Below are 21,946 nucleotides of genomic sequence, written 5' to 3'. Positions count from 1 at the left end.
CAAATGAAGGATAGTCTTGGAAAAAAAACAAAAACAAAAAACAGTGTTTTGTATTCCAAAGGGGACAAAGTCTAATGTGTGATATGAAAGGAAATTGATGATGTAAAATGTGCTTTACAGCAGAGTAGAAATCCTGTCAGTCTTCTGATATTCTTGACTGGCAAAGAAGCTCTGGCTAGAGTGTGTTCTGCATTAGTTCTTAAATATTTCTTAGAGAATATGAAATAATTATTGAGTATTGAACCCAAAACTATGTTAGATATTTAAGAAATATTCAACCTGATCAGTATGGAAATAGGATTTATCATTATGTTCCTGAGGCCTCACCAGCATCTCAACTGGTTGAACTGAAAGCAATGAACAAAGGAAAGCACTAAACTTTAACTGTTAAAATTTCCATGTGTTTATTCATTTGTCATATCTTTTTAAAGAATAGATTATTTTAAACCTTAATTCTGAATCATGTGGCTTATTTCTGGAGTGAATCTTTGATCTTTGTCTTGATAAGTTGAAGACTGGACAAGAATCCAGACGAAGAGGAGAGAAATCTTTTCAAATCAGTGGCTGGATTATTCAGATGGATTCTGTCAAACTTTCTAGCCCAATTATTTAAAAAAAAAAAAAGGCAGAAGAGACTACTCTATCTTTTTCTTCTTTGCAGTCTTACCAAACTTCCAGTAACAAAACAGGCAACATTTAGTGACCAGGAATGCAACAGTTGCCACACAGGCTAGCAGGAAGCCAATCACATCCAAAGAGTGGTACTGGAACCAGTTGAGGTCATGGAAAGCTGGTCGAAGGTGCTTGGCTCCTTTGTGGTGCATGACAAACTCAACCCAGAAGACTGCTCGGTCCAGGGGTTTTACAGGCTGATCATGGTGGATTCTTGATAACTTCATAGCATTCTCTTTATAGCTAAAATTTAATATATAAATAACAACCTGTAAAGTTTGTTAAGGACATGATACACCTAAAACACATATATATTATTAAAAATATATTGCATAATTAATTATATGGTAAGTTGTGTCATAATTTATATCACCAAGAATATGAAAGGCTTAAGAAAATTGTTTCCTCTTGAGATATTTCTAGATATGATGGTCCATTGGCTGGAATCTGTTGGATGCTTTAGAGTCTCAGCAATTATTGGAGGTAGGAGAGAAAATAATTTCCAATTGAAAATAGCATTCTCAAAGCACAGAAATAAGAATGGATTAATAGAATATGTAGCTTGAGAATACAGAATTTTGATCTAACTTGCTGAGTGTGGCATTGGGAATATAATAGTGTAGGAAGCAGCATGGAAGGGAAGGTCTATGAAAAAGGAACCCTTTCCCCACTCCTTCACTCTTCCCCAGGTTTGGTCTGGAGTGTCAGTATTAATTAGACTTCAGCAGTAATAGGAAATGATTCAAGTATGTGATCTTCATGGTCCTGACATTTCAGATGAAAGCAAAAAAGCTTCATGTGATCTTCTAGGCAAGAAATAGGGCCTGAGACTGAATAGATGCTGGCATTTTTGCCTCAGGCTAAAGAGGGCTGTGTGTTGAAAACCAGAAACATTACTCTGCCAACAAAAATCTGAATAGTCAAGGCTATGGTCTTCCTAATGGTCCCATACCATTGTGAGAGTTGGACCATAAAGAAGTCAGATGCCAAATAACTGATGCTTTCAACTATGGTGCTGGAAAAGACTCCTGAAAGTCCTTTGGACAGCAAGGAGATCAAACCAGTCAATCATAAGGGAGATCAACCCTGAATATTCACTGGAAGGACTGATGTTGAAGCTGAAGCTCCAGTATCTTGGTCATCTGATGAGAATAGACAACTCACTGGGAAGGTCCACAGTGCTGGAAAATATTGAGGGAAGAAAGAGAAGAGGGCATCAGAGGATGAAACGGTTGGATGGCATCACTGAAAATGAACATGAACTTGGGGAAACTCTGGGAGATAGTGAAGGACAGGGAGGCCTGGTGTGCTGCATTTCATGGAGTCGCAAAGAGTAGACACGACTGAGCAACTGTACAACAACAGCAGAGGGCTGTGCCTGCAGTAGTGAGATGGAAGGATGGCAATAGCTGGAACACTAACCCTCCTGACTTCTGTCAAGGAACAGAAGACCAAACCACGGTTTTGGCTTAACGCTTTGAATGGCTGACTTAGAAGCAAGATTTCCTTGGGTTTGTAAAGGAGGGAGGTTATTCGCCCACACCAAAGTGCAATCATCATTGATAAAGAATACAGAACATTAAATAGTAGAAAATCATGGGAAAGCATGCAGCAAGTTTTGAGGATGAGAACTATAAATGAGAAAAAAGTAAACAAAGCCCTGTTGCCCTTTGGTTTAAACAACCAAGGCAGGCCTTTTTTAATACACAAAAATTTAAGGAATAAGTACCTCTGAACACATCTCAGGAAAACAAACAACAGCAACAGAAATTCCAAGACAGATACAGAAAGTATTTATCAGATAAAAAGTCAACAAAATACTCCATTAAAACACAAATTGGTTCATTAAATCCATATAAATATGAAATTAATGCTAAGTGATAGTGGAAATTGTGGTCATGGGCAAGATGTGTATGTTGTAAGCTTTGATAACATTGTACTGATAATATAGCAAAGAAATCTAAGATGTGATGTTTAAGAGACATTGATGGAACCCACAGCCTGTTTTACAGAGTGAAGTAAGTCAGAAGGAGAAAAACAAATATCATATATTAATATTGTAACCTCGGAAAAAAATTGTACTTATTACCCCATTTGTAAGGTAGGAATAGAAATGCAGATGTAGAGGACAAACTTGTGTACACAGCAAGGGATGGGACACAGTCGGACAAATTGAGGAAGTAGCACTGACTTATATATACTATCATGTGTAGAGTAGATAGCCATTAGAATTTGCTGTATAACACAGAGAGCTCAGCCTGGTACTCCGGGGCTTCCTAGGTGGCTCAGTGCTAAGGAATCTCCCTGCCAATGCGGGAGAGCAGGAGATGCACGTTCGATCCCTGGGTCAGTGAGATCCTCTAGAGAAGGAAATGGCAATCCATGCCAGTATTAAACCCTGGAAAGTCCTATCAACAGAGGAGACTAGCAGGCTACAGTCCATGGGGTTGAAAAGACTTGAATATACCCAAGAGATTGCCACAAAACACAAAAGCGTGGGATGGGGTGGAAGGAGGGGATTATATATATATATATATATATATATATATATATATATATATATATATAAACTTATGGAGGATTCACATTGTTGTACTGGAGAAGGGAATGGCAAACCACTTCAGCATTCTGCCTTGAGAATTCCATGAACAGTATGAAAAGGCAAAAAGATATGACACCAAAAGATGCAGTGTTCAGGTCAGTAGGTGTCCAAAATGTTACTGGAGAAGATCAGAGAAATAGCCCCAGAAGGAATGAAGAATCTGACCCAAAGTGGAAACGATGCCCATTTGTGGATGTCTCTGGTGGTGAAAGTAAAGTCTGATACTATAAAGAGCAATATTTCATAGGAACCTGGAAATGTTAGGTCCATTAATCAAGGCAAATTGGAAGTGGTCAAACAGGAGATGGCAAGAGTGAATATCGACATTCTAGGAATCAGCGAACCAAAATGGACTGGAATGTGCAAATTTAATTCAGATGACCACTATATCTAATACTATGGGCAAGAATCCCTTAGAAGAAATGGAATAGCCCTCACAGTCAGCAAAAGAGTCCAAAATGCAGTACTTGGGAGCAATTGCAAAAATGACTAAATGATCTCTATTCGTTTCCAAGGCAAACCACTCAACATCACAGCAATCCAAATCTTTGCCCCAGCCACTAAAGCTGAAGAGACTGAAGTTGAATGGCTCTGTGAAAACCTACAAGACTTTCTAGGACTAGCACCAAAGAAAGATGTCCTTTTCATCATCAGATCAGATCAGATCAGATCGGTCACTCAGTCGTGTCCGACTCTTTGTGACCCCATGAATCGCAGCACACCAGGCCTCCCTGTCCATCACCAACTCCTGGAGTTCACTCAGACTCACGTCCATCAAGTCAGTGATGCCATCCAGCCATCTCATCCTCTGTCGTCCCCTTCTCCTCCTGCCCCCAATCCCTCTCAGCATCAGAGTCTTTTCCAATGAGTCAACTCTTCGCATGAGGTGGCCAAAGTACTGGAGTTTCAGCTTTAGCATCATTCCTTCCAAAGAAATCCCAGGGCTGATCTCCTTCAGAATGGACTGGTTGGATCTCCTTGCAGTCCAAGGGACTCTCAAGAGTCTTCTCCAACACCACAGTTCAAAGGCATCAATTCTTTGGCACTCAGCCTTCTTCACTGTCCAACTCTCAGATCCATACATGACCACAGGAAAAACCATAGCCTTGACTAGATGAAACTTTGTTGGCAAAATAATGTCTCTGCTTTTCAATATGCTATCTAGGTTGGTCATAACTTTCCTTCTAAGGAGTAAGTGTCTTTTAATTTCATGGCTGCAGTCACCATCTGCACTGATTTTGGAGCCCAGAAAAATAAAGTCTGACACTGTTTCCACTGTTTCCCCATCTATTTCCCATGAAGTGATGGGACCGGATGCCATGATCTTCATTTTCTAAATGTTGAGCTTGAAGCCAACTTTTTCAGTCTCCTCTTTCACTTTCATCAAGAGGCTTTTGAGTTCCTCTTCACTTTCTTCCATAAGGGTGGTGTCATCTGCATATCTGAGGTTATTGATATTTCTCCTGGCAATCTTGATTCCAGCTTGTGTTTCTTCCAGTCCAGCATTTCTCATGATGTACTCTGCATATAAGTTAAATAAACAGGGTGACAATATATAGCCTTGATGAACTCCTTTTCCTATTTGGAACCAGTCTGTTGTTCCATGTCCAGTTCTAACTGTTGCTTCCTGACCTGCATACAAATTTCTCAAGAGGCAGATCCGGTGGTCTGGTATTCCCATCTCTTTCAGAATTTTCCACAGTTTATTGTGATCCACACAGTCAAAGGCTTTGGCATAGTCAATAAAGCCATCATAGGGGACTGGAGTGCAAAAATAGGAAGTTAAGAAACACCTGGAGTCACAGGCAACTTTGGCCTTGGGGTACAAAAGGAAGCATGACAAAGGCTAACAGAGTTTTGTCAAGAACACACACCGGTCATAGCAAACACCACCCTCCTCCAACAACACAAGAAATGACTCTATACGTGGTCAATGTGTAGAGATGGTCAATCCCAAAACCAGATTGATTATATTCTTTGAAGTTGAGGATGAAGTTACTCTATACAGTCAGCAAAAACAAGACCAGGAGTTGACTGTGGTCAGATCATGAACTCCTTATTGCCAAATTTAGATTTACATTAAATAAGGAGGGAAAAGCAGTAGACCATTCAGATATGACATAAATCAAATCACTTACAATTATACAGTGGAAGTGACAAATGAATTCAAGGGATTAGATCAGATAGACAGAGTGCATGAAGAACTATGGACAGAGGTTTATGACATTGTACAGGAGGCCATGATCAAAACCAACCCCAAGAAAAAGAACTGTAGAAGGGAAAATGGTTGTCTGAGGAAGCCTTACAAATAGCTGAGAAAAGAAGAGAAGCAAAACGCAAAGGAGAAAAGAAAATAAATATCCATCTCAATGCAGAGTTTCAAAGAACAGCAAGGAGAGATAAGATAGCCTTCCTATGTGGTCAATGCAAAGAAATAGAGGAAAGCAATAGGAAGGGAAAGATTTGAGATTTCAGAAAACTAGAGATACCAAGGAAATATTTCAAGTAAAGATGGGCACAATAAAGGACAGAGATGGTATGGACCTAACAGAAGCAGAAGATATTAAGAAGAGGTGGCAAGAATACAAAGAGTTCAGTTCATTTCAGTCACTCAGTCATGTCTGACTCTTTGCTCATGGACTGCAGCACACCAGGTTCCCTGTCCATCACCAACCTCCAGAGCTTGCTCAAACTCCTGTCCATCAATCTGGTGATGCCATCGAACCATCTCATCCTCTGCCATCCTCTTCTCCTCCAGCCTTCCACCTTGCCCAGCATCAGGATCTTTGCCAATGAGCCAGTTCTTTGCATCAGGTGGCCAAAGTATTGAGGCTTCAACTTCAACATCAGTCCTTCCAATGGATATTCAGGAATGATTTCCTTTAGGATGGACTGACTGGATCTCCTTTCAGTCCAAGGGACTCTCAAGAGTCATCTCCAACACCACAGTTCAAAAGCATCAGTTCTTCAGTGCTCAGATTTCTTGATGGTTCAGCTCTCACATCCATGCATGACTACTTGAAAAACCATAGCTTTGACTAGACAAGACTGCAAGGAGATCAAACCAGTCAATCCTAAAGGAAATCAGTCCTGAACATTCATTGGACAGACAGATGCTGAAGCTGACTCCTATTGTACTCCATGGGGTGGCAAGAAGTTGGACATGACTGAGCTACTTAACAACAACAAAAAGTTGTTGCAAGATAAAAAAGAATACAACACTGTAAATCAGTTACCCCCCAATTGAAACAGCATATGTTTTCTAATATGCTGTCTAGGTTGGTCATAGCTTTTCTTCGAAAGAACAAGTGTCTTAATTTCATGGCTGCAGCTACCATCTGCAGTGATTTTGGGCAACTATACAAAAAAGATCATGACCCAGATAACCGCAATGGTGTGATCACTCACCCAGAGCCAGACATTCTGCAGCGTGCAGTCAAAAGGGCCTTAGGAAGCATCACTATGAACAAAGCTAGTGGATGTCATGAAATTCCAACTAGGTTACATCTAATCCCAACAATCCTGGTGGGCTACAATCCATTGTATCACAAAGAGTCAGACACAACTGAGGGACGAAGCACAGCAGGAAAGATGATACTATTGAAGCTTTGCACTTAATATGCCAGCAAATTTGGAAAGCTCATCATTGGCCACAAGACTGGAAAAGGTCAGTTTTCATTCCAATCCCAAAGAAAGGCAATGCCAAAAAATGTTCAAACTATCGCACAATTGCACTCATCTCACATGCTAGCAAAGTAATGCTCAAAATTCTCCAAGGTTGTTTTCAACACTATGCAAACCAATAACTTCCAGATATTCAAGCTGGATTTAGAAAAGGCAGAGGAATCAGAGATCAAAATGCCAACATCCATTGGATCATCAAAAAAGCAAGAGAGTTCCAAATCAATGTCTGCTTTTTCTTTATTGACTGACTACACCACAGCATTTGACTGTGTGGATTACAACAAATGTGGAAGATTCTTCAACAGATATTATATATGTAGGATATTATATCTGATGGGATATTATATCGCAGACCTGCTTCCTGAGATATATGTATGCAGGTCAAGAAACAACAGTTAGAACTGGACATGGAACAACGGACAGGTTCCAAATTAGGAAATGACTACATCAATGCTGTATATTGTCACCCTGCTTATTTAACTTTTATTTAGAGTACATGGGAGATGTCAGGCTGGATGAAACACAATCTGGAATCAAGATTGCTGGGAGAAATATCAATAACTTCAGATACACAGATGACACCACCCTCTTGGCAGAAAGCGAAGAAGAACTAAAGAACCTCTTGATGATAGTGAAAGAGGAGAGTGAAAAAGTTGGCTTAAAACACAGCATTCAATAAACTAAGATCATGGCATCAGACCAATCATTTCATGGCAAATAGATGGGGGGAGGGGCTCAAAATCACTGCAGATGGTGACTGAAACCATGCTATTAAAAGACACTTGCTCCTTGGAAGAAAAGCTATAACCAACCCAGACAGTATATTAAAAAGCAGAGAAATTACTTTGCTGACAAAAGTCCGTCTAGTCAAAAATATGGTTTTTCCAGTAGTCATGTATGGATGTGAGAGTTGGACTATAAAGAAAGCTGAGTGTCCAAGAATTGATGCTTTTGAACTGTGGTGTTGGAAAAGACTCTTGAGAGTCCCTTAGACTGCAAGGAGATCAAACCAGTCAATCCTAAAGGAAATCAGTCCTGAACATTCATTGGACGGACAGATGCTGAAGCTGACTCCTATTGTACTCCATGGGGTGGCAAGGAGTCGGACATGACTGAGCTACTTAACAACAACAAAAAGTTGTTGCAAGATAAAAAAGAATGCAACATTGTAAATCAGTTACTCCCCAATTGAAAGTAAGTTAAACAAAAAAGAGAGACGCTGATAAGAAGTGACTTCATAGTGAAAAATCATTCATTATTTAAAAAATTAAAATGTCTAAGAAATAATTTTAATCTCCAATGTCAATGCTCATTTATAGATTTATACAAAATTTGTAGCAAGGATTTATCTGATATATAGAAACATTTATTTAACCTTGGCAAATTTTAAAATTTTAATTAGTTTCTTTTTTCCAAAGAATATATTTGATTTATATGAAATATAATTATATAACAAATGTAATCCTTCATTACTGAGAATTTATTTATTTGTTTATGATCACAGCTAACCACCATGCTGCACAAAGTTCCCCAGAACTTATTTATTTTATTACTCAAAGCCTGATCCCTATTACTCAAAGGTTGTCTTTCCACTCTCCCAACTCCTAGGCCCTAGAAAACACCACTCTACTCTCTGCTTCTATGAGTTCAAACTTTTAGGTTATACATATAAGTAATCTCAACTAATGTTTGTCATTCACTGTCTGAGTTACTTTACTCAGCACAATTCCATGTTTTCACTAATGGCAGTATTTCCTTTGTCTTCTTTGCTAAATATTATTCTTTTACATACCTATACCACATCTTCTCAATCTATTCATTCATTGACAGACACGTAGGTTTTATTCATATTTTGTTTTTTGTGAAAAATACAGAAATTAGCACTGGGATGAAGATATCTCTTCCATATTCTGTTTTAATTTCCTTTGGTTATATATCCAGCAGTGAATGCTGGATAGTGAATTTGTTTTGTTGTTGATATTTTGACAAACTTCCATACTGTTTTCCAAGTGGCTCCACCAATTTTCATTCCCATCTGGAGTGCACTGGAGTTCTTTTTCTACATCCTTACCAATACCTCTTACACCTTGTCTTTTAATGATGGCCTTTCTAAAAGTTCTAAGCTGGCTTGAAACTCAACATACGAAAAACAGACCATGGCATCTGGTCCCATCACTCCATGGCAAACAGAAGGGGGAAAAGTGAAAGCAGTGATAGATTTTATTTTCTGGGCCACAAAATCACTGCAGACATTGACTGCAGCCATGGAATTAAAAGACACTTGCTCCCTGAAAGGAAAGCTCTGATAAATCTAAAAAGGATATTAAGAAGCAGAAATATATATCATTGTGCTGACATGGTCCATATAGTCAAAGCTATGATTTTCTAATAGTCATGTATGAATATTATTTCATGCTTTTGTGCTCAGTTGTTCCTGCTCATTGAAACTTCACAGACTAAAGTAGTCCAGGCTCCTCTGTACATGGGGTTCACTAAGCAAGAATAATGGAGTGGGTTGCCATTTCCTACTCCAGGGGAATATTTTCCAAACAAGAATACTAGATTGGGGTGCCATTTCCTACTCCATGGTGTGATCACTCACCTAGAGCCAGAAATCTTGGAGTGTGAAGTCAAGTGGACCTTAAGAAGCATCACTATGAACAAAACTAGTGGAGGTGATGAAATTCCAGTTGAGCTATTTCAAAACCCAAGAGATGATGCTGTTAAAGTGCTGCACTCAATATGCCAGCAAATTTGGAAAAGTTAGCAGTTGCCACAGGACTCAAAAAGGTCAGATTTAATTCCAGTCCCAAAGAAAGGCAATGACAAAAGAATATTCAAACTACTGCACAATTGCACTCATTTCACATGCTAGCAAAGTAATGCTCAAAATTCTCCAAGCTTAGCTGCAATACTACATGAACAAAGAACTTTCAGATATTCAAACTGGGTTTAGAAAAGGCAGAGGAACAAGAGATCAAAATGCCAACATCCACTGGATCCTATAAAAAGCAAGAGACTTCCAGAAAAACATCTACTGCTTCATTGACTATGCTAAAGCCTTTACTGCATGGATTACAACAAAGTGGAAAATTCTTCAAGAGATGGGAATACCAGACCACTTTGCAAGTCAAGAACCACCTGTGTGCAGGTTAAGAAGCAACAGTAAGAGGTGAACATGGTATGCTAAAGCCTTTACTGCATGGATTACAACAAAGTGGAAAATTCTTCAAGAGATGGGAATACCAGACCACTTTGCAAGTCAAGAACCACCTGTGTGCAGGTTAAGAAGCAACAGTAAGAGGTGAACATGGTACATTGGACTGGTTACAATTAAGAAAGGAGTACATCATGAGAAATGCCAGGCTGGATGAAGTTAAAGGTGGAATCAAGATTGCCAGGAGAAATATCAAGAGCCTCAGATATGCAAATGACTCTGCCCTTATGGAAGAAAGCAAGGAGGAACTAAAGAGCCTCTTGATGAAAGAGAAAGAAAGTGAAAAGGCTGGCTTGAAGCTCAACATTGAAAAACACTAAGAATATGGTATCCTGTCCCATCACTTTGTGACAAATAGATGTGGAAACAGTGTCATACTTTTATTTTCTTGGGCTCCAAAATCACTCTGGAGAGCAACTGCAGTCATGAAATTAAAAGGCTCTTGCTCTTTGGAAGAAAAACTATGACAAACACAGACAGCATATTAAAAAGCAGAGACATTACTTTGCTGACTAATGTCCCTATAGTCAAAGCTATGGTTTTTCCAGCAATCATGTGAGAGTTGGACCATAAAGAAGGCTGAGCACTGAAGAACTGATGCTTTCTAATTCTGGTGCTGAAGAAGACTCAAGAGTCCCTTGGACAGTAAGGAGATCAAACCAGTCAATCCTAAAAGAAATCAACCCTGAATTTCATGGAAGGACTGATGCTAAAGCTGAAGCTCCAATACTTTGGTCACCTGATGCGAAGAGCTGATTCACTGCAAAAGAACCTACTGCTGAGTCAGATTGAAGGGAAAAAGAAAATTGGGCAGCGGAGGATGAGATGGTTAGATAGCATCACCACCTCAATGGACATGTATTTGAGCAAACTCCAGGAGATAGGTGAGGACATGGTAGCCTGGCATGCTGTAGTCAATGGGGTCACAGAGTCAGCAACAACTTAGTGACTGAACAACCTCAACAACAATTCTAATAAGTGTGAGGTGGGAAAGGTGAGGTTTTGATTTGCATTTTATGATGCTTAGTAGTGTCAAGCCCCTTTTCATGTACCTGTTGGCCATTATACATCTTTTTTGGGCCAATATCTATTCAGTAACTCCATTTTTTAAAAAATTTTGCTATTGAGTAATATGAGTTACTTATATCTTTTGTATATTAGTTTCTTATCAGATGTGTTATTTTAAAAATGTTCTCCAATTTGGTATGTTGCCTTTCATTTTGTAGGTCATTTCTTTTGCTGTACAGAAGCTTTTGAGCTTAATATAGCCTCACCTTTTGTTTTGCACTGGTTCCTTGTATTGTTGGTATCATATCCCAAAATTTGTTGCCAATACCCTTGTCAAGAAAGATTTCCTCCTGTTTGATCATAGGAGTTCTGTGGTTTCCGGTCTTATGTTTAAGTCTTTAGTCCATTTCTAGTCATCTTTTGTAAGTAATGTAATATACAGCTCCAAATTCTATTCTCCTGCATATAATTATCTAGTTTCCCTAATACTACTCATTGAAGGGATAACGCTTTTCCTATTGAGTATTCTTCACTTTTTGAAAAATATTATTCAGCTTTATATATGAGGGTTTGTTTCAAGGCTCTCAATCCTGTCCATTGGTCTGTATGTCTATTTTTATGACAATATCATCTGTTTAAAATTACTATAGCTTTGTAGTACAGTTTGAAATAAAAAGTGGGATGCCTTCAATGTCATTATTTCTTGGGACTGCTTTGGCTGTTTGAGATCTCTTGTGGCTTCATACAAATTTAGAATTTGTTTTTCTATTTTTGTGTCCCAGAAGGCCTTAGAAATTGATCACCCACTCCATTCTTCTTTTTCTACCAAGGAACTCTTTCTAGCTGAGAGTTCTCTCTTGGTGCTGAGCAATGCTGCCTTGAGGATGATGCTGGTAAAATAAAACTGTTATCATTTTATTCTTGTGTGATTTATCTCAGGCTTTTTTTTTTTTAGTTGTTGTTCTACTGTGTTGCTAAAATTTCATACATGGACTTAGAGCATTCCCAGAGGTGATTTTGTTCATAGGTAGTGTCTAACTGTTATTTTCTGCCAGGGAACAAGGAGGCTAGGGTCTTCTCTGCCTCCATTTGGATCTCTCAATTTTGCTTCATTCTCTTTCTCTAGTTTTAATTTAAAATATACCAATATAAAATATTTTAAATGAACAAATATAACTCTATTTTTACAAATATATTTCTATTGCTTTCTATTTATAAATTAGACAAGCAAATAGCAGAAGTTTCTAAACTGGTGTTGGTTATAACTACATGAGGAAAGCTGAGTGGTTATGTTTTTATGATTTTGTTACATTTCCTAAATTCTTTAAAGTGATAATATCTGCAATTTTTAAGAAATAAAAAGTACTATTGTAAATTAAAAAGCTTATATCTTTTTAACAATAGATAATTTTCTTTAAATAAATGTAGTATTTCTTTGAGGTTGTAATCTATCACTCAGTAGTGGTAGGTGACAAAATAATTTCACAAGATTTAAGAAATATAAAATAATCTTATTTGATATTACCCATGCACTGGTTATTATATAAAATTATCAATTTATAATTGTATAAAGCTGATTATTCCTTCAAAATACACGAGGCTTCTTAAAAATGTATATATTCTCTACTCACAAAGGGTTGTTAATAACTGCTTTCAAAGCATTCAGCAGATCTGCACTTGTCATTCTTTGCAAGTCTACTTCAACAGCTGCTCCTTTTGCTTGCATACGAACAACATTATCATACTGGTCAGCAAAAAAAGGAATTCCAACCATAGGGACCCCATGGTAAATAGCTTCATAGACCCCATTGGTTCCACAGTGAGTGATAAAAGCTCTGGTTTTGGGATGGCCTAAAAATTAAAAAAAAAAAAAAAAAAGAAAGAAACATTATTATTCTAAATTGTAAGGGTTTCAGAAACAGAAAACCATGACACCTGCATAAGCCAAATTCTATTAGGTAACATCTTGTATATAATTATGTGCCATGAGAACACATATAAATCCTTATAGGCTCTGAAGAAAGCAGCAATTAATTACTCCAGGCTAAGTATAGTTAGTGATTCCAACAATTAAGTCATCCCACAGACAACTAAGAAGTTTCCTGCAGAATACATGATGGAGAGTACTTGCCATTTGACAAATTATTGCAAGAAGAATATATCAATAAAAACAAAGGGAGGGACTGTAGAAACCAAATATTTTTGAAGATGGGAAAAGGGAGGTGAGATGTGTAGGATTTCAATATGAGAATGTTGGCATAACAGGCTAGATAGATAGGTTACATCAAGTTCATGATGTACTCTGTTTAAGAAAATAGGATTTGCACTTGACTTTATACTAATATGCAGCCATTTATATTATATATGAAATATAGGTGAGATGGCTTGCCAGATTTTTTTTTCTCTAGAGAAGAGAGGTAGGAGAAAATGGATGAAGAACATCAGGAGTGTGTTACAATATTCTATACAAAAGTTAATGAGAGCCTGATCTAAAAGTACTTTCTCTGACATTGATCCTGAGGAGGGAGAGATTAATCATAAATGCAAGATTTATAAACTTGATATTTATGCTAAAGTTTGACAAAGATCCTTGACCAAGGTCTAGTCAGGTTCCTCTGAACTCTTCTCAACTAGAATTTGATTTTGTGGCTCCACTATCTCTGCATTGCCCAATTTTAGCAAGCATTTACTAGGTCAGTTCAACTATTTGTAATTTTTCATCCAATGAACTTCCATTATGTTCTTTAGGGGAAAATTCCCCACTTTTCCTTTCTGCATACAGAGTTGTATCTCTCTGTCTTATTGTAAAATAAGACTCTCTGTCTTATTGTAAAAGTCCATTGCACTAATAACTATACTTATCATGATGGTCTTGAATAAAGTATGCATTAGCCTTTAAAAAATGTCATGAATAATCCTTTTTTATACAAAATACTGAAGAAATGTGAAGAACACATTAAAATTTCTTTTTTCTTATTTTAAATATAAATTTGTAGGATATCTGTTATTGAATAATCATTCAGATTAAACTTCATTCAGCTCTATTTATTTTTCTTCTCTTTGGTCTTACCAAGAAGATCATTTTGTGGAATCCATTTATATAGTCGGGTATTGGTGCCTAGTGTTTCTGGTTTCTTTCCTGTGTATCGCCACAGAACCTATTAAGATGAATGTCTTTATTAGAAGATTTTTAGAATCACATCCTATCAGAAGTTAACCTATGATTGATCAGATTTGATGCCTCCAGGCAATACACAAGCAAACAGTCCCCAACAATGAGTGTTTATAAACCATTAACACTATAACCATGTTTTCAAAGGCTTGCAATTATCCTAGTCAATGGCCTTTCATCTTCCAGTTAATTCTAACTTGACCCGATGAAGAAAAATGATGAAGATGTAGATGAAGAAAAACTACAATCTGCATCTGAAAGAACTACATATTGATGTTACTAGGCCACTCTGGTAAAGAGGATTTTTGAAACAAAGATTTTACCTCTTTTGAACTTATTTTTTTACATATTTACCAGTAACATAGATGCATAAAGTATTCATAACTATATTTATCATTTTAAAGTATTGTAAGTCTAGAGTTTGGTGACATTAAAACATCTACAACGTTGTGTAACCATCAACTATATGGCATGGCATCTGGTTGCACGGTCGTGTCTGACTCTTTGTGACGCCATGGACTGCAGCCTACCAGGCTCCTCTGTCCATGGGGATTCTCCAGGTAAGATTACTGGAGTGGGTTGCCATGCCTTCCTCCAGGGGATCTTCCTGACCCATTGGATAGGACCCAGGTTTTCCACATTGCAAGCAGATTATTTAACAACTAAGGCACCAGGGAAGAAAGCTGAGTGCCGAAGAATTGATGCTTCTGAACTGTGGTGCTGGAGAAGACTCTTGAGAGTCCCTTGGACTGCAAGGAGATCCAACCAGTCCATTCTAAAGGAGATCAGTCCTGGGTGTTCTTTGGAAGGACTGATGCTGAAGCTGAAACTCCAATACTTTGGCCACCTTATACGAAGAGTTGACTTATTGGAAATAACTCTGATGCTGGGAGGGATTGGGGACAGGAGGAGAAGGGGACAACAGAGGATGAGATGCTTGGATGGCATCACCGACTCAGTGAACGTGAGTTTGAGTAAAGTCTGGGAGTTGGTGATGGACAGGGAGGCCTGGCGTGCTGTGATTCATGGGGTCACAAAGAGTTGGACACGACTGAGCTACTGAATTGAACTGAAGGCACCAGGGAAGTCCAATCAGCTCTATGTTTACCTCAAATATTTTCATCATCTATAACATCAACTCTATCATTAAATAACTCCCTATAGCTCTCATTCCTTAGCCCCTGATAATCTCTGCCCTACTTTCCATCTCTATAAAATTGGACTACTCTAGGTAACAGGTACAAGTAGAATCATACATTATTTGTATACATAAATCATACAGTATTTGTTTTCTTCTGACTTAGCATTATTTTATTTCAGGGTTCATGCTTGTTTCAACATATCATAACTTCCTTTCTTTTTAAGGTTGAATAATATTTCACTATATACACATATGTATACATATATATATATATGTATGAATGTATGTAAATAAATTGCAAAGCAGAAATAGAGGAACAGGTGTAGAAAACAGATGTATGGATACCAAGAGGGAAGGCAGGTGGGATAAAATGCGAGATAGGGATTGACATATATACACTACTGATACCATGTTTAAAGTAGATAACTAATGAGAACCTGCTGCAAAGTACAGGGAACTCTACTCAATGATGTGGAGTGATCTATATGTGAAGGAAATCCACCGAAATGTGATATATGTATACATATAGCCGATTCACTTTGCTGTATAGTAGAAACTAATACAGAGAAGGCAATGGCACCCCACTCCAGTACTCTTGCCTGGAAATTCCCATGGATGGAGGAGCCTGGTAGGCGGCAGTCCATGGGGTCGCAGAGAGTCGGACACGACTGAGCGACTTCACTTTCACTTTTCACTTTCATGCACTGGAGAAGGAAATGGCAACCCACTCCAGTGTTCTTGCCTGGAGAATCCCAGGGACAGGGAAGCCTGGTGGGCTGCTGTCTATGGGGTCTCACAGAGTCAGACACAACTGAAGTGACTTAGCAGCAGAAACTAATACAACATTGTAACGTAACTATACTAAAACAAAACTAAAAACTATTAACCCTCCAAAAAATAAAAAACAAAATAAATTCTTTATCCATCATTTTTCTGACCTGAAAATTGTTGCTCTGACTTGTTCAGTTGCTCAGTTGTATCCGACTCTTTGCAACCACATGGATTGCAGCATGCCAGGCTTCCTGTCCTTCACCATTTCCCAGAGTTTGCTAAAATTAATGTCCATTGAGACAGTGAAGCCCTTCATCCATCTCATCCTCTGTTTCCCACTTCTTATCCAGCCTTCAATCATTTCCAGCATCAGGGTCTTTTCTAATGAGTCAGTTCTTCACATCAGATGGCCAAAATATTGGAACTTCAGCTTCAGCATCATCCTTGCAATGAATATTCAAGACTGATTTCCTTTAGGGTTGACTGGTTTGATCTCCTTGCAATCCAAGGGACTCTCAAGAGTCTTCTCCAACACCACAGTTCCAAAGCATCAGTTTGTCAATGCTCAGCTTTCTTTATGGTCCAACTCTGACATTCATACATGACTCCTAGAAACACCATAGCTTTGACTATAGGGACCTTTGTCGGTAAAGTAATGTATCTTCTTTTTAATGTGCTTTCTATGTTTGTTATAGCTTTTCCTCCAAGGAGCAGGAATCTTTTTATTTCATGGCTGCAGTCAATATCAGCAGTGATTTTGGAGCCCAAGAAAATAAGGTCTGTGACTGTTTCCATTTTTTCTCCATCCGTTTGCCATGAATCAATGGGACTGAATGCCATGATCTTTGTTTTTTGAATGCTGAGTTTTAAGCCAGCTTTTTCAGTCTCCTCTTGCAGCTTCATCAAGAGATTCTTTAGTTCTTGTTCACTTTCTGCCATAAGGGTGGTGTCATCTGCATGTCTGAGGTTATTGATATTTCTCCCAGCAGTCTTGATTCCAGCTTGTGCTTCTTCCAGCCCAGTGTTTCATATGATGTACTCTGTGTATAATTTAAATAACCAGGGTGACAATATACAGCCTTGACATATTCCTTTCCCAATTTTGAATCAGTCCATTGTTCCAGGTCTGGTTCTAACTGTTGTTTCTTGACTTGCATACAGGTTTCTCAGGAGGTAGGTAAAGTGATCTGGTATTCCCATCTCTTGAAGAGTTTTCCAGTTTATTGTAATCCACACAAAGGTTTTGGCATAGTCAATAAAGCAGAAGTAGATGTTTTTCTGAAATTCTCTTGCTTTTTCTAGGATCCAAGAGATGTTGGCATTTTGATCTCTGGTTCCTCTTCCTTTTCTAAATCCAGCTTGAATATCTGGAAGTTCTTGGTTCACATACTGTTTAAGCCTATCTTGGAGATTTTGAGCATGACCTTTCTATCATGTGAAATGAGTGCAATTGTGTGGTAGCTTGAACATTCTTTGGCATTGCCTTTCTTTGAGAATGGAATGAAAACTGACCTTTTCCATTTCTGTGTCCAGTGATGAGTTTTCCATATTTGCTGGCATATTGAGTGCAGCACTTTAACAGCATCATATTTTAGTATTAGAAATAGCTTAGCTGGAATTCCATCACCTGCACTAGCTTCGTTCATAGTGTGTTTCTTAAGGGCCAGTTGACTTCGGACTCCAAGATGTCTGGCTCTAGATGAGTGATCACATTATCATGGTTATCTGACTCATTAAGTTACTATGCCTGCTGCTGCTGCTGCTGCTAAGTCACTTCAGTCGTGTCCGACTCTGTGTGACCCCATAGACGGCAGCCCACCAGGCTCCGCCTACAAATATGTGTTTTAATCACTGATTTCAATTCCTTTCAATATATAGCCAAGACAGAATGTCTAGTTCATACGATCCTATGTTTAACTTTCTAAGTAACCACAAAAATGTTTTTCGCAGCAGATGCATCATTTTTACTCCTAGTAGCAGTCCACCAAGTCCTATTTCTCTACATTTTCACCAACATGTTATTTTCCATTTTTTCCCTTCTTTTTCTGATAATAGATATCCTATTGAATGAAGTATTAATTTTATATGCTTTTGATTTTCATTTCCATAATGATGAATGATGTTGAGCTTCTTTTCATATACGTTTTGACCATTTGTATATTCCTTATCTATTCAAGTACTTTTCCATTTTTCAATTAGATTTTGTTGTTGTTGAGCTGTAGCAGTTCTTTTATGTATTGTGCACATTAATTCCTTACCAGATACATAATTTGAAAAGATTTTCTCACAATCTACATTTTATCTCATTCTCTTCATAGTATCTTTTGATGCAAAAGGGTCTTCATTTGAAGAAGTCTAATTTATATATATATTTTTTCTTTCTGCTTTTGCATTTGCTGTCTTACCTATGAAATCATAGCAAAATCCACTGTGATGAAGTTTTCCCTTAGATTTTCTTGTAAAAATGTTATATTTTTACTACAAAGTTTAAGTCTTTGATAGATTTTGAGTTGATTTTTTGTAAAAGAGGAGAGTCCAGATTTCTTCCTTTGTATGTGGACCTCAAGGTATTTTCTGCCAGTCTTCTGTTTTTCTCATTAACAGTTGCTCTTTATTTTTTTGCTCTTTTGGTATGCCAGAGGGAAGAAGTGAACTTAGCATCTTCCTAATCTGCTCTTTTATCTACACTTCTATCATAGTTTCTTGTAATCCTTTTTATATCTATAACACCATTAGTAATTTCTGTAGCTTCATTTCTGACTTTATTTGCATCTATTCTTTTTTTCCTTTTTGCCAGTTTAATATTTTGATAATATTGCTGATCTTTTCAATTAACTAGCTTTGGTTTTACTGACTTTTTTTTTTATCTTCTTTTAATCTCTGCTCTAATCTTCATAGTTACTTCCTTCTACAAGCTTTGGGTGTAGTTTTCCTTCATTTTATAATTCTTTAAGGTATAATATTAGAATATTAATTTTAGATCTTTTTTCATTTTAAAGGTAGGCATAGAGGTATAAATTTCCCTGTGATCCCTTCTTCCTCTAAATCTCTTATTTTGATCTCTTGTGTTTTCATTTATTTAAAAATTGTTTTTAATTTTTCTTGGGATTTATTCTTTGAGGTATTTATTGCTAACTTCAAAGCATACAAAAACTCTGCTCTTTAATATCTCCATCCAACTCTTTCTGTAATTAATGTCATAAATTACATATTTAATCAGTGTTCCTAATTACATAAATTATAATTTCTTTATGTATTTTATTTTAATTGAGAAAGACAAAATGAATTGGAGTTACAACCAAATTTAGATTGATATCAGCTTTTAAAATTATTTTTGATCTTACCTTTACTGCAGCCATTTTTGTCTCCATGTGGTTTGCTTTACTATCTTGTAGCTTTTCATTTCATCCAAAAAGAGTCCTTTTTGTATTTTCTTATATGCAAAGTCTAATGGTAATGATGTACCCCTCAGCTTTTGTTTTTCTGTTAATGTCTTAATTTCTATCTCATCTTTGAAGGAAACTTTGACAAAATTGCCAATTAACTTTTTTTTTTTTCTTTCAGCACTTAGAATTTATCAATCTAAATTGCAGAGTTTCTGATGAGAAATTTGCTGATCATTTTAGTGAAGATATCTTTTATGTGATGAATTACTTCTGTCTAGCTCCTTTCAGTATTTTTTCATTGTTTTTGGCTTTCAACAGCTTGAATTTAATATGTCTTTGTATAGGTCGTTTTGATTTTATCCTACTTGAAGTCCTCAAGCTTCTTAAACTTGTATATTCATGAAGTATTTCATTAAATCTGTAATATTTCATGCCATTATTTATTTAGTATCCTTTCTGTCCATTTCTCTTTTTCAAGAAGTCCTACAGTCTCTATGATTATTCACAGGAAAGTGTCCCGCAAGTGCCTTAGGGTTCATTTTTCTACATTTGCTTTTCTTTCTGTTCCTCCAATTTGATAATTGTGATTATCTTTTCTTCAAGCGTGCTGATACTTCTTCATAGTCATGTCTGATTTGGAACCCATGATGTGAATTTTTCATTTCAGTTATTATAAATTTTGAGCTCCATGTTTTTTTGTTGTTGTTGTTTAATTTTTCCCCTTTATCAGTATTTTACTTACTTTTTACTTCCTTTCCTTCTCTTTATTGTTCTCTTCTTGCCTGGAGAATCCCTATGGACAGAGGAGCCTGGTGGGCTACAGTCCATAGGTTCGCAAAGAGTTAGACACCACTAAGTGACTAAACACACAAAAGGCAAACATACAGTAAAGACAGGATAGCATCCACACAAAAATGATATCAAAACCACCAATGGTGACAAGTGGAGATTACAGATATTGGAAATGTATTTTTGAAATGATATTTGAAATTAAAAGACCAGCAACTTAAAACAAGTACATATATAGATGCTGTACCAAAACCTTATGGGAAATGCAAAGCAAAATCTACAATAGCTACACATATAAAAAAAGAAAACGCAATCCAAGCACAACACAAAGGATAGTTATCCAACCACAAGAGAAGAGGAGGAAAAAAAGAAGGGAAGAAAAAGACCTATGGAAACAAACCCCAAACAATTAAGAAAATGGCAACAGGAACATACACATTGATAATTACCTTAAATGTAAATAGATTAAAAGTTCTAACCAAAAGACATAAACTGACAATTGATAATGAAAACCAGATTAATATATATGCTGTGTACAAGAGACTTACTTTAGACCTAGGGACACACACTGACTGAAAGTGAGGAGATGGAAAAAGATATTCCATGCAAATGGAAAGCAAAAGAAAATTGAAGTAGTGACACTTGTATCATACAAAATAGACTTTACTACAAGGACTGTTACAATAGAAAATAAAGGGCACTACATAATAATCAATGGATCAATATAAGAAGAAGTAATAGTAGTTGTAAACGTATATGCACACAACATAGGAGACAAATGCTAACAGCTTTTATAAAAGGAGAACTCAACAGTAATACAATAATAGTAGGGCACTCACACCAATGGGCAGATCATCCAGACAGAAAATCAATAAGGAAACACAAGCCTTAAGTAATACATTAGATCAAATAGACTTAATTGATATTTATAGGACATTCCATCTGAAAGCAGCAGAATACAGTTTCTTCTCAAGTGGACACAGAACATTCTCCAAGATAAATCACATCTTGGATCACAAAGCAAGTTTTAGTAAATTTAAAATAATTGAAATTGTATCAAGCATTTTTCTGATCACAAAGCAATGAGATTAGAAATCCCCTGGGGCGGGGGGAGAGGGAAGCAAGAAAACACAAACACACGGAGGCTAAACAGTATGTTACTAAACAAACAGTGGATCACAGAGGAAATTTTTAAAAATCTAAGGATTAATGACAACAAATATACAATATCAAAAACATATAGGACACAGTAAAAACAGTTCTAAGAAGGGAATTTTTAGCAATACAATATTACCTCAAAAAACAAGAAAAATCTCAACTAAATATCCTAACCTCCTGAAGCAACTAGAGAAAGAAGAATAAACAAAATCAAAGTTAGTAGAATGAAGTCATAATGATCAAAGCAGTAATAAATGAAACAGAGACAAAGAAAACAGTAGCAAAAATCATTGAAACTAAAATCTGGTTCTTTGAGAAAATAAGCAAAATTAGCAAAACTTTAGCC

The 21,946-nt window shown here is 36.9% G+C and overlaps 1 protein-coding gene across 1 annotated transcript in view; it reads right to left on the bottom strand.

Annotated features, from left to right (window-relative positions):
• Nucleotides 1-379: 379 nt before the first annotated feature.
• LOC147370543 (UDP-glucuronosyltransferase 2C1-like) overlaps nt 380-21,946 on the bottom strand; it is a 34,306-nt gene continuing 12,739 nt past the window's right edge. The window contains exons 4-6 of the mRNA XM_086405520.1: nt 14,254-14,341; nt 12,815-13,034; nt 380-915 (exon numbers count right to left, since the gene is read on the bottom strand). Coding sequence (XP_086261646.1) covers nt 636-915; nt 12,815-13,034; nt 14,254-14,341 — 588 coding nt within the window. The 3' untranslated portion in view covers nt 380-635. The remainder of the gene's footprint in view (nt 916-12,814; nt 13,035-14,253; nt 14,342-21,946) is intronic.

The sequence above is a fragment of the Bos grunniens genome, chromosome 6 (assembly GCF_055505025.1).
Source record: "Bos grunniens cultivar Pamir isolate PY7600 chromosome 6, Bosgru_T2T1.0, whole genome shotgun sequence".
Taxonomy (NCBI): Eukaryota; Metazoa; Chordata; class Mammalia; order Artiodactyla; family Bovidae; genus Bos; species Bos grunniens.
This window is presented reverse-complemented; position numbering and strand designations above follow the sequence as displayed.